The 13,526-nt window shown below is 41.9% G+C and overlaps 1 protein-coding gene across 5 annotated transcripts; it reads right to left on the bottom strand.

The window, feature by feature from the left end:
• Positions 1–3,345: 3,345 nt before the first annotated feature.
• On the bottom strand, positions 3,346–7,182 carry LOC147420450 (cytochrome P450 CYP72A616-like). Of its 5 annotated transcripts, XM_086504435.1 has the most exons (8): positions 6,716–7,182; positions 5,916–6,160; positions 5,546–5,793; positions 4,688–5,078; positions 4,511–4,613; positions 4,170–4,208; positions 3,931–4,032; positions 3,346–3,857 (listed from the first exon to the last, which is right to left on the bottom strand). In XM_086504435.1, the coding sequence occupies exons 1-7, from the start codon at positions 6,990–6,992 to the stop codon at positions 4,004–4,006; spliced, it is 1,332 nt and encodes a 443-aa protein (XP_086360561.1). In that variant the 5' UTR covers positions 6,993–7,182; the 3' UTR covers positions 3,346–3,857; positions 3,931–4,003. The 5 variants fall into 5 exon arrangements, with proteins under 5 accessions (XP_086360561.1, XP_086360557.1, XP_086360559.1 ...); XM_086504431.1 differs by having other exon boundaries at positions 4,170–4,613; positions 6,716–7,180; XM_086504433.1 differs by having other exon boundaries at positions 4,170–4,613; positions 5,916–6,139; positions 6,716–7,179.
• Positions 7,183–13,526: the final 6,344 nt, after the last annotated feature.

The following is a 13,526-nucleotide window of genomic DNA, read 5'->3' as shown; positions in this document are numbered from 1 at the left end:
GGCCCGTACACACACACACACACACAAAGAGAGAAAGAGAGAGCGAACGCCATCTCTGGCTACTGCTGCTACTGCTGGAATCTGACATCGCGCTAAAGAGGAGAGAGAGAGAGAGAGAGAGAGAGAGAATTATGAGAAAAATACCAAATTACCTTCTAATTTGTGGAAATTCCAAAATACCCTTCCAAAAACAAGCACGTGTCTTCTGAAGCTTCTTTGTGCAAGCCAGTAAATTCAATTTCCCATGCAGACCGGACTAGCATATTCAAGAGCGGCACTATGCACCAGTGTTCGGGAAAAATGTGTCTGCATAATATCGTGCCGTTTTCAATTTCAAAAATGCCGGTTGAGGGTAAGGGGAAAAGGAGAAATTATGCCCACAAGTAGGTGCCCAAAACGACTTTTTCAGAAACCCATTAATTAGTTTAGGGGGGGGAAGAAAGGAAAAGGGAAGGGTGGGGGGAAAAAAGGGAAAGGAGAAGGGGGGGGGGGGGGTTGTATTGTTTTTTTTAATGATTAAAGAGACGTCAGAGGGAGGCCAGTGCAAGTAGGTGCCTACAACGACTTTTTCAGAAACCCATTAATTAGTTTAGGGGGGGGGGGAGAAAGGAAAAGGGAAGGGTGGGGGGAAAAAAGGGAAAGGAGAAGGGGGAGGGGGTAGGGTAGGGTTGGGGGGGGGGGGGGGGGGGGGGGGGAGGGGGTAATTGTTTTTTTTTAATGCTTAAAGAGACCTCAGAGGCCAGCGCAGGCATATAGCCTAGTGGTTAAGGTTGAGTTTTATACTATGTACGTGATGAGTTCAAATCCTACTCATTAAGATTGGTTTTAAATGGTGACCTGCATGGACATGGTAATTGGAGATGCTAAAGCATCTTAGGGAGATTCTATGTAATGAAAAATAAAAGTAGAGCCATTAGAGAACAATTGCACTCAAACACAATATTCAATGCCACTAATCGAAATTCCACAAATTAAGAAGGGTAATGACTCATTGGTATTGCCAAGAGCATGTCCAAACTTAATTGGTAACTTATAGTTATTAGGGCAAGAGAAAATATGGATCTTGATTGTGATTAGGAAGTGCTAATTGCTTAGAAGGCTCTGATACCACTTGTGAGGATTAGTAGAGGAAGCGTGTTTCCTAATCACCAATGGTCTTGCATCAAGCTATGGTGGATGGAGCCTGATCTCAACCATGGTGCTAGGTATAGGGTCAAGGTGATTAGGAGTAGGGTTAGGGTGTATAATAGAGCAAGAGCATTTGGGTAGGATATAGACACAAATGATAGACTCAAAAGTACAAATGTTTAATTAGACGAGAGCCTCTTAAGTAGCCTTAGTTCTTTACAATAATTGGCTAGACAGGTTGCACCTTCTCCCTATTGGACCATCTTATATTCCATCCATCCTAGTTGTCTAGAGGGGTTTCCCACACAAGTCATAAGTTGGGCTTACCCCAACAAAGTCCAAGTCTGGCTAATGCAAAAATGGAAAAGAGATTCTTCTTGATTCAAGGCACAAAAAGTGTGAAGAAACTACGATTAACTACAGTGAGTAAAATATTTTTGACTCCTTAAACTCAATAGCAGGCATTGTTTGCACAAGTGATAGTATTCCCATTGGGGGTAGCATCAATAGAAGTGAATAAGTCACAATGAAATGTAACGTGTTTTGTAGCACCATTGTCAAAATACCACACATTCAAATTTGTAGCCTTAATCATGCATGCATCATGGATGGAGGGGGTCAAATTAAAATTACGCACTGAAAGCCCATTTCACATCAACAATAGAATTTGCCGATTCTACAATGGATACATTTAAAGAATATATACCTTCTTTCTTGTGTGCCTCTTACGCCTTTAGCTTAGGACATTTTTTTATCAAATGATCAATAGCTCTACAATAGGTGCAATGCAATCTTTCTCTCCTTTCTCAACATACGTACTAGATGCATTACTATTATGGGATGTATTTTTTGTGAATGGTTTTCTACCTAAAGAAGGAACATTGAAAGCAGCAGCATTGTTATTGCTATCTCTTTTTTATGCCGCAAAAATCTTGATCAACAGCATGTTGCTTAGTCTTGATTTTCCTTTACATAACCCCTTATAACATAAAATTAACTAACCCATCAAATATTATCATTGCCCTATGAAACAATCCTCAAATTTGAAGCAAAAGTGTGATACAAATCGATATCTAGTCACATGCATCCAAGAGGATTTACAGAAGTGAATGGTTGAAAATTAGCTTATCAGTGGTAATAAGTTGCTCATCAATATCTTTGATTTCAGCAAGAAAAACTTCCATTTCATCATCCTCATGCATGATCTTCTCCACAAAACCTCAATCCATAGAACAATGTTCCATACACCATTGGAAAGAAGTACATGATGCATCATGTAAGCCCACAATGGATAGTTGTCTCCACATTGAAAAACTAAACCTAATGTAGAAAATGCCCAATCTGAGTAGGAATTGAAGGGAAATTGTTCATTCTATATAGCGAAAACCACAATAGACTGTCATTAAAGGCCTGTTATGGAAAAATCTACAAAGGATAGAATTCTACAAAAAACGACAAAATTACCTATGCAGTACTCTCTGCCACACTTTTGTTAGCTTTTCGGAGCCAGAACCTTTAACTCTCTCTCTCTCTCTCTCTCCTCCTACCATTTTGTGACCTAGACATTGTTAGTGTTGATGCAGGAGCAGTGTTCATGAAAAATGTGTCTCACCTTATAATTGTGCCACTTTGAAATTCAAAAATGCCGGTTTAGAGGAAGATAAAAAGGAAAAATCCCAACTACATTTTGAGACAAATAGTATTAAATTGATTAAAAGTAGCTATAATTTTTAACATTCTCTTAGAAAATTAATAAAAATTTGTGTTTGATTGCCAAAATGGTTTTTTCCAAACACTGTGCAGAGGAATTTTGAACCCATGTAAACAAGGTGAAAATTCACTATGGCCTACATAAAGCTATTGACAAGAATTTCCTAATACAAAGCTTCTTTGAGAAACATAGAAAGTGATACTTTTTTTAAATTTATAGAGAGTACAAAAACTTTGAAACAAACTCACACCCCCTATGTACAAACGGCCTCACAGGTAGGGAGAGAGGCATCCCATCACACGCACACACCCAACCTCCATGGTGGAAGCATATGGGAACAATCCCTAAGGGCTTAGAACACGTCTTTAAGTTGCCAAGGGGGGATTAAACCCAAGACCTTAGGCACGTAGACTATGACTCTACCAACTGAGATAGCACCCGTTGACACTATTATTTTTAGACATGTAACGTCACAATACAATATTATGTTTTTTTGAAAAAAAGTGTAACAATGAAGTATTTAGATTACAATATATTCCAAAGGCATAAAAAATAATGACACAACTCAATGCCCCTCTTTAAAGACAAAGGTACACAAATGTCAACACCCTCACAAGGGCCTAAAATTAATAATTTAAAAGTATCATTAGCTTGTCATATGGCATTAATCGACAAGCTTTTTTCCAATGGTCCAAATTTGCACCCAAAAATCCACCCTTCACTAATGACTCCTTATGTAATCCAAAAAGGCATGCTTTTCCCAAACCGTGCCACTTGGGTGGAGAGAAAAGGTACACATTCCTTCCTTGCAAGGGTTGATGTAGCATGCTGACAAATTTTCTCTAAAGCAAGCCTTAGTGAAGAAGAGAATTAGGCATACATTTGTCTTTTGATTGTGATGATTGACATCTTTGGTATTTCAGTCTTTTAATGGGTTCTTTCTTTCAAGAGCCTCATATGGGTCCTCTTCATTTCTTGATGCTGGCATAATTCACCTTGTTCTACTCAATGGAAGGATCTACATGAGACAACAAAAGTTTTCAACAAATTCAAACTATTATTCTCACACTGTAGGACATCACGAGACATACCTTCGTATAAGGGACAAGGGACTACCGACTCAAGGTGGAGGCCAGCAATTCTCTGTCCCCCAATAACACCTAGCTAGGTGTGTGGTGCCTCCAAATAAGATACTACACACATTATCCACATGCAAAAATGCCATAAACTCCTATTAGGCAGACTTTTCCCAAAAAGAAAGATATAAAGCAGGTGTTGTGATCCAGTACTCAGTGTGGTAATGGCAATGTAGAATAGTAAGCATACATACACAAGTAGCTTGCTATGCAACAAGAGGGTCCAATAAGATCTGCATTCCATGTTCAGGTTGTAGAGTTAGCACAACTCTCGGAGCATGCCGGTATGCTGTAGAAATCTGAAACTGGAACTTTTGCAAAATCATACAAAGGGCAATCTTTGCCTCCATCAAGGCAAAATTTTGCCCAACACAGATCCGAGGGCCAACCCCAAAAGGCAAAAAAGCTGATGGATGCTTGCAAGCTTTCGAGACGCCACCCTCAAAACGCAGAGGATTGAACTCGAGAGCATCTTCACCCCACAATTTGGGATCAACATGCAAGACCAGAATGGGGGCGAATATAGAAGTACCACCTGGAATTGAGATACCACCAAGCTTGACATCCTTGTTGGTTTCTCTCAAAAGGCCGATGGCAGGAGGGTACAATCGCAACACTTCATGCAAAATCATCCCTATCTGACAAAATGAGCATAATCCTCAGTCCAAAAGTGCAGGCTAATTACTAGTAGGAACACTAGTTTAGGACTTACAAGCTTTAATTGATTCAAGGAATCTGCGTCTGGATCACCACTGCCAAACTGGGATAAAGCTTCTTCCCGAGCCCGCTCTTGCCACTCAGGATGGATGGCAAGAAGCATGACTGCCCATGTGAGCAGCGATGAGGTTGTCTCATGGCCTGCAAAGAAAAAGGTCTTGCATTCATCAATTATTTCTTGCAGACTCATTGTGATTAAATTCTTTTGGTTTCCTTGAGATTCCTCTTTAAGAGCAGACAGCATCAATCCCAACAAGTCACTTCCAAAGGCATCACTTTCACTCTCATTGGCAAGGCTCAACCGCCTTTTGATAATCTGCTCCAAAATTGATGATATCTGTTTTCTTAGCCTCCATCGAGAACGGTTGGTTGCTGTGGGTAGGAACCTGAGGAGAAGCTTCAAAAATCGTATAACATTAATATTCTAATTATGGGCAGCAATCACACTCTAGAAGAAAGTAAGAAACATAATTGAATTATCTCTTGAAGGTCTACGGCAAAAAATTGGCTATGGTACGGCATGGACTTGCAACGCATTTAATGCATGACATACATTCAATACACACCATATCCACTACATCAACATTCAATGCACATTATACCACCCACACATAAAAGTTTAAAATCTTCACAGAGAAAACAATGCTTTTGGCAACCACCACAGGCCAGTAATCCCATGTCCACAACCACACTTTGCTAGGTATGTTGTTATTCTCTCACAAAAGCCCACGTTGTTGTCGTAATCCAAAATGCGGGAATAATGGTTGGGATTTGTGTAACTAAACAACCATAGCAGTCATCTGAAACTTCATCCAAAAGGGTAAGGATGATTGTAAAGGAGCAGCATACAAACCTATATCCTGGAATGTAAGGTAAACTCCCAAACTTCAGAAAAAGAGCCTGTTGTTCATATTGTAGTAAGAAAACTTGTTTTCCTTCAACGTAGCTACTACCAAATGCAGTATGGGCAATGATGTCTGCTGTCAAAGCCCTGAACTCTTTGCATGCATTAATTTCCTTGCACAAAGATGAGCTTTCAGACATCTCTCTCCATTTCTCTAACATGGTGCTTGTCAAGCTTGCAATTGTCGGAACCATTCTCTGTCAAAAAATGCTCGTCATCAATTGTTTGCAGCCTAAACATTGCCTATCAATTGCTCTATAGCAAAGACTAGGGTAATGAATTTGATTCGAGGCATAAACAAATTAGAAGAATGGTTTACCTTCAACTTTTCTGAGAAAAATGCTGGACTCACTATCCTTCTATGTTGCGCCCACTTCTCTCCTTCTAGAGTCACGAGCCCCTTGGCAAATAAGTCCTGCAGTTGAAGCACCGGGGAAGGCTTTGGATAGTGACCAAACTTATTGGACAACATTTCCTTGCAGAGCTCAGGATCAACAAGCATCAACCTAGGCTTAGGACCCAGCCAGTAGACATATGGAATGTCTGCACAGGAAAGTTCCCATCCTGGTTCAGTTCCGTAAACTTGCTTAGAGCAGACAAAATCCAAATACATATCTAGTAAACTTTGTGCCATGACGGAGCAAAACTTGCATTGACATTTATTTATCCACACGATGTTTCTGATGCACATTGGATCCCTCTCGCATCATAGAAGTAACAGATGATGATATAGCCATGGAGTCCGATCACTTTTCCTTTTTATAGTTCATCATCATGAGCTTTTGCTCGGGAGGTACCGGATATCTAGCTAGGTGCAATTGGGGACAAGGGACTCCCGACCCCCACCCCAGACTTGGTCTGGCCTACCTGCATCGAGCTAAGTTTGCTAACACACATCCTTCTTACAAGTAACACACAATGCTTTCATAAGTCACAACGTGGAAATGATAGTATACTTTCCAATGTCTCGCTCGCCAAAAGCAACACATACCCATTTTCATCATCTTTCTGAAATGCCGACATTCACTTCAAAACAGCTTAAAATCCGAACACCAGTAATTCGCAAAACTGGGTCCGGAGGTACTCAGATACACCTTCAAGAACTAGTGGAGCACATACCATACTGAGTGGTGCAATGGCTGTGATAAGGAAATAGGCGCGGCGCAATGTCATGGGTTATGTGAGGCATGGGGGAAGCCCGGGCAGCCTTGTTGAGGGCAGAAAACTCCTCATAGTTTCCAAAGGGGATGTGATAAGGGGGGCCCCGGATGCCTTGAGCTTTGAAGAACTTCTGAAGGCGCAAGGGCCTCCATACATACACAGAGAACGCCTTGTGTAGCAGCAGCAGAGCCACAACCAAGAGCAACATAGCTGCTACCATCCATAAGCTGGTCATGGCTGAGCGCCCTCCTCCTCCTTGAAGCACGCGGTGACATGAATTCGTTATCAACCATCAAACCTCCACAAAGGGACAGGCCACCTTGTGATGTCCGATGCTCAACAGTGAGCGTGAGAGGGAGTGTGGAAGTATATGTATGTAACAAGGTCATTAGTTGGATGCAGCATGCCCAGGGTTAATGAGGGGAGTGGGGGGTGAGATCCATTTTCTGAAAATGAGAAGATCAAGGCGTAATAAAGTTCTAGCATATTATTGGCTCCATCTCATGCCTCTTAGGTGGAATCTTTGTAGAATCTTTGTAGATTCCACCTTCTCCAATTCCACCTTTCCAAAGTCCAAAGGTGCAGCAGGTCAGGGTCGGTACCTCGAGGTGAACTAGAACACTCTCCCGTAAGCCACTCCGTCGTGGAAGGCTCGTTGCAATGTGGACAAACCTACAAGCAAAAAAAGAAATGTATGGCACGAGCCTTGCCAAACCGCCTTTGCATTCTTGCCAGTTGCAACCTTCAGAATTTCGCACCTTCCCTCACCCTCATTCTGACCTCCAACCCTATTGTGCCACCTGACATTCATGTGGCTTTCGCCCCCTCCCCCGCCCGCAACCTGACCTCCATCCCTAGTGTGTCACCTGACAAGCTCCCATCCCCAACTAACTCATTGCCTCGCTACCACCTCTCCTTCCCTCTGGACGGAGCATGCACCGTGTATTCCCACTCCTTTCCTTTACTAAGTTTTTAGCTAAACCTCCCACAACCATCTTGCATGATTCCATCAAAACAAACATTTCAAAATCGTACCACACATACTAGAGAAACGCGGGTATTAAGGAAAATCAATCTCATGCATAAGTATTAAGAGGCATGCTAAGAACCAAGAAAATACAGATAAAAAAACATATGCGTTTGGCCTATCGTCACATAAAGTCTTTACTAGCAACTTTGGCTACATATGCGTTTGGCCTATCGTCACATAAAGTCTATACTAGCAACTTTGGCATACTTCTAGCTTGCTCACTTTTAGCCCCTTCCTCATCAAGTACTTTTCATATATGTGCATCAATAATATGTTGATTATTGATATCGGTTTAAACTTAAATAGACTAATTTCTCACATTGTAGTGTCTACATGTCATGGAATAGTACCTCAAAAAATAGTCGATAGAACATCATTCGTATCTTGTGAGCAAACATATGCCTCTTTCCAACATGCCAACAATGGGTGCACAACATTTTCCACAAAAACTACTCAACATGAAGACATGCTTGGATTGTGGATAATACAACTTGTACCCAAACTATAAGCAACAACGGAAATACATTCCATAGCCTTATCATCTAGTTTTAGGTGTTGTTGCTCATACACTGCAGCATAGGCCAAATAACCTACAATGTGCACATTAGAAATTGAGAGAAGGTTTTTTGTTATGCCGATATTCTCATAGAGTGATAGACTGCAAGCCTTTAGTGGGATACCTATTGAATGTACATATGTAGCACACAATAAAACCTCTAGAAAAAGGCATGTCACAAATCTTGGTTTTTGACCATATGTTTTTTCCTGCCTTTGCAAAGTTTCATGGCCATCGCAAGCCATCTCAATGGTCACTAGCGGCATGATCACCAAAATTTTACTGTTAGGCCCTTGGCGACCCTAATGGCAAAAAATTGGCAATTGTGCAACGCCTGACCCGATGAGACAACAATCGATGGCCATGAAACTTTGCAGTGGTGGGAAAAGCACCATACACCTTACCTTGGTAAAGTTTCAAGGCCATCACAAATCGTTTCGATGGTTAGGAACGCCAGGATCACTAACTTATTTTCGTTCGGCCCTAGGCAAGGCCAAGAGCAAAAAAATTGTGATTCTTGTAGGATTTGACCAACAAGATGGCAATGAATGGCCATAAAACTTTGTAGGGAAGGGAGAAGCACTCTATTCCCTAGCCCTGCAAAGTTTTGTGGCCATCCCAAGTCGTCCAAATGGTCATTAGCGGCACGATCGCCAATTTTTGGCCGACGAGCCCAATGGCAAAAAACTAGCGATTGTGTAATACCTTATCAACAAGACGACAATGGATGGTTATGAAAATTTGTAAGGGTGAGGGAAGCATCCTACTCCCCCCTCTTGCAAAGTTTCATGGCCATCGCAAGCCGTCTTGATGGTCAGGGATAGCACAAACACTATTTTTTTGCCATTGGGTCCTTAACGAGCCAAGTGGCAAAAAATTGGCGATTGGGCAGCACCTGACGGACGAGATGGCAACGAATGGCAATAAAACTTTGTAGGGGCAAAAGAAGCACCCTACTCTCAATCCTTGCAAAGTTTCACGACGATCACAAGCCATCTCGACGTTCAAGGATGGCACAATTGCCAATCTTTGTATGTTAAGCCCTTGCAGAGCTCAATGGAAAAATTTGGCGATTGTGCAACACTTGACCAGCAAGAAGGCAATGGATGGCAAGAAAACTTTGTAGGGGTGGTCATAGTATCCTTATCCCTTCCCTTGCAAAGTTTCATGGCCATCGCAAGCTATCTCGATGGTCATTAGGGGCACAATTGTCACTTTTTTTGTGTTGGCCTTTGGCAAGAAAAATGGAAAAAAATTGGCGATTGTGCAGGACCTGACCGACTAGACGATCGAGAGGGGGAATGGGAATACACCCAAAAAGATACCAAAGTGCCTCTCTATAGCCCAAGAAACTTACAATACCCCATTCCTCTCAGAAACACCTTTAGAACGGCACAATTTCCACTACATATACTTTACAGTGCACATCGATAAGCGTATATACAACTTGGAGAATCAACACCCGTACAATACTCGCACTACTTCAATCATACACACCACCAACACAAACAACACTCTTCTCTCTCTCCCTCTCTCTCTCTCTCTCTCTCTCTCTCTCTCTCTCTCTCTCTCTCTCTCTCTCTCTCTCTCTGTGCACCACTAAACATGGCCTGGAGATCGTGCACACACACCCCGACACCGACACCAAAGAGTGAAAACAATGGAGAAGAGAAGGGGGGGGTGGGGAGATTGAAAACAAGGAGGAATTGGTGCTTGTTTTAAGAGGAAAAAAATGTCTACAAGGCTCTCTCTATTCTCGCCAAAACTCCAATAGCTACTGCCCCAATTGGCGAAAAGGGGGGCCCCTTATTGGGGCGATTTTTTGCTTTTTCTTTCGCAATCTTGTTCTCCCTTGGACACAAGTCTTTTCCCTTGCATGCTCGCACATGAACCATATAGGCGACTTTCTTTTTTTCTCCGTGCTTGTGGGAGAGCCCTCCTATATATAGGAACACATCTGGCACTGTGGGGCCCAAGTAAGAGCTCACACGCCTCCAATTAAAGGGGAGGGGACCCGTGGGCACCCCTCGCATTAACCACATGTAAGGGCTCTGTTTGCCACATTATCAGTGCCATTGTTGCTACATAGAGCTAGCAATGGCCATCAATGGCACGACACGTCATCGTAACGCATAACCACATTGACACTGCACCGCTTGCGCAACACTTGCGAGGGAGGGGGAGGGAGCTCCATGAGACCTCTCTCCCTCTCTCCTTTTGGTTGAGAATGAGATGGTTAAAGTTCAATATATATAGTCCACCTTCAGTGTCCAGTGCTCCCCATGTGGGACTTATCAATTGCCATGGGGCGGCCCCAAAGGTACCCTCCTTTTGAAATAAAACAAACTCCATAGCAAAGCTTCAACAAAAACCATTTTTGTCCCCACTTTGGCATCCTGTTGTGCCATGCTCAGTTGTCAAATGGTCACTCTTTAAAATCCCCCCGATAGTCCCTATTCCTGGATTTGACTTGCATCATTAGGTCCGTATTCCGCTCCCATACCCTCGAGAGACGCACCGCAAAACGAAAAACAAATTATATGGTCCCTCACTGCTATAGTCATCCACTGACTTCACTTGAGTATAGCTTGATGCATAAGTAAGGTTTGCAAGAGCGATGACACTATCAATGCTTTTCATATCAAGGTTCATCAAGTCATGTGTAAAGCACCTATTTCCTTTTGCTTTTTGATACCAACCAAGTTGAGCCTCCACCCATGATGGCCTTAACATCCTCTCTTGGAATGCACTGCTTGCAAGATATGCCCAACATGAGCAAGGACAGGAAGCTCCGAGCTATTTTCAGCAGGTGCAAAGTGAGACCGTCTCTCCAGATGCAATCACCTATGCTTGCATCTTGATGGCATGTGGCAATACACAAGATATAGATATGGCCAAAAGTACTTTGGATGATATTGCATGCAATGCCCAAAAGGGGAAATGCCAAGAAGTTTTGGTATATTTCAACAGATGCAGAGCAAGGGTGTGTCTCCAAATGCAATCACCTACACTACCCAAGATGCTGATATGGGCAAAATAATTCATGATGATATTCTAGGTTAGGGACTGGAAAGAAATGCCTCCATTGACATGTATGTCAAATGTGGTGTAGTTTGGAAAGCACAAAAAGTGTTTGAGGAACTTCCTCAAAGATTCATGTATGAAACGACTCGCTTGAAATGCGCTAATTGCGGGATATGCCTACATGAGCAGGCATAGGAAGCTTTGGGCCGTTTTCAGCAGATGGGAAGTGAGAGCATCTCTCTAGATTCAATCGTTGATGTTGTCATCTTAAAGGCATGTGGCACTATACAATATGCTAATATGGGCAAAATAGTTTAAGATGATATTGTTAGTCACGAGCTAATGACAGTGCCTTGATTGACATTTATTTCAAATGTTGTGTACTTCATAAAGCACAAACAATGCTAGAGGAGCTTCTTGTTTGAATTATCGACCCTTGGAACAAATTGATTGTGGAATATGCCCAACAAGAGTAGGGGCAGGAAGCTCTAGGCTATTTCCAACAGATGCAAAGTTAGGGAAACTCTCCAAATGCAATCAAACATATGGTACTACACAAGATGCTCATATAGAGAAAAGGACAAACAATGACATTCTTAGTCAAGTTGTTGGCATTTCCCTCATCAACATGTATGTCAAATATAGTGTACTTCAAAAAGCTCAGAAGGAGCTTCTTGTTCAAAACATCATCTCTTGGAATGCATTGATTGTGGAATATGCCCAACAAGAGCAGGAGAAATAAGCATTGGGCTATTTTCAGTGGGTCCAAAGTGAGGGCATCTCTCCATATGCAATCACCTACACTAGAATCTTGATGGCATGTGGCGCTACACAAGCTATTGATATGAGAAGAAGAGATTCAAATGATATTGCTATTAAAACATAAATGTTGCGTTTGGCAATGCCTTGGTCGAAATGTATAACAAATGTGTTAGCTGCTCAGTTAAAAGGAACATCGAAGGGGCACCACCATCATTTTCATTCCCACTTATTGTATCAAAAACCTTATTCCTTGAATTGAAATCCCGTAAAAGTCCAAACTTGTTGTATCACAACTAGTTACCCAAGAGTGTAAAGGGGCTAGGGTCTTCCAAAGTTGTAATATTTGTAGTTCCTAGCCTTATTACTACTGAGCCAAATTAGCTAAGGATACATTTCTTAAACCTTGGCTAAAGTATAAAAGCCAATTTTTGTAACTTTTGACCAAATTTTTTGGATAATGAAAGTGAACGTTTGTTGTTGAAGTGTGCTATGATCTCTCTACTATTTCATATATTCGTGTCTCCTTCGTGTGGTGTTGCATTGTGATTCGAATGCTCTTGCAAGTGAAAGCTCTTCCTTTCTATGCAAGTTTCTCGTGATGAAGTGTGTTTCTAGTAGTGTTCGTCTACGAGTTGTTTTCATTCCTTACACACCTTACACCCAACAAAACTAGTTTTTGACCATTAGGAGTAGATAGAGCGCGTCCTAAGGAAGCTAAAGAGTGCTTCGGAGGCCAAAACTGATGTAATGGAAATGGCATGTGAACTTTGAGAGTAGTGAAATTAGGAAAATTAGAGAAAGCATTTTTGTGAGACTACTTTGAGAGCATATTGGGTGAACTTAATTGATGGTAGCAACATAAACATAGTACTTAGTTAACTTGGCATGAACATTACTTTTGCAAGAGAGAGATTTTAGAGAACATGACAATGGTTGAGGGCCGGATTTATGTGGAGACGGTCCCCCCTCCAATAGGCATTTGTATTATAGATTCTCCCATCAAGAGAGACTTGGTACAATACAATCTGTGTTCCTTGTGACCTAGGTGATGCAATGAAGATGGAAAAGCTTCATGCATCACAAGCATAACATAAACTTTGCAAAGAGCATTAACTATCCCAAGCCTCAGTCCCAAAGCCTCAAACACCTTCAAAGGTGGAGAGAGCTAGCGGGGAATGAGGGTAGGAAAGAGGAAGAAGAAACATTCATAGGAGAAAGAAATAGTTCCTCACTTATCATCACTCTTCTTGCTAGCATACATAATAGCATAGTAATGAAGATGGAGAAGATGGCAAGCTTAAGCATTGAAGCATGGCTCTTGGTTGGATTTGCATTCCATAGCCAAGAGTGTTGGTGTAGGCTCTCAACTTCTCTACTAGCTTGGAGAAGGAGATAGA

The sequence above is a fragment of the Adiantum capillus-veneris genome, chromosome 28 (genome assembly GCF_014529385.1).
Source record: "Adiantum capillus-veneris isolate H3 chromosome 28, ASM1452938v2, whole genome shotgun sequence".
NCBI lineage: Eukaryota > Viridiplantae > Streptophyta > Polypodiopsida > Polypodiales > Pteridaceae > Adiantum > Adiantum capillus-veneris.
Note: the sequence above shows the minus strand (reverse complement) of the source record. Positions and strands in the feature narration are given on the sequence as shown.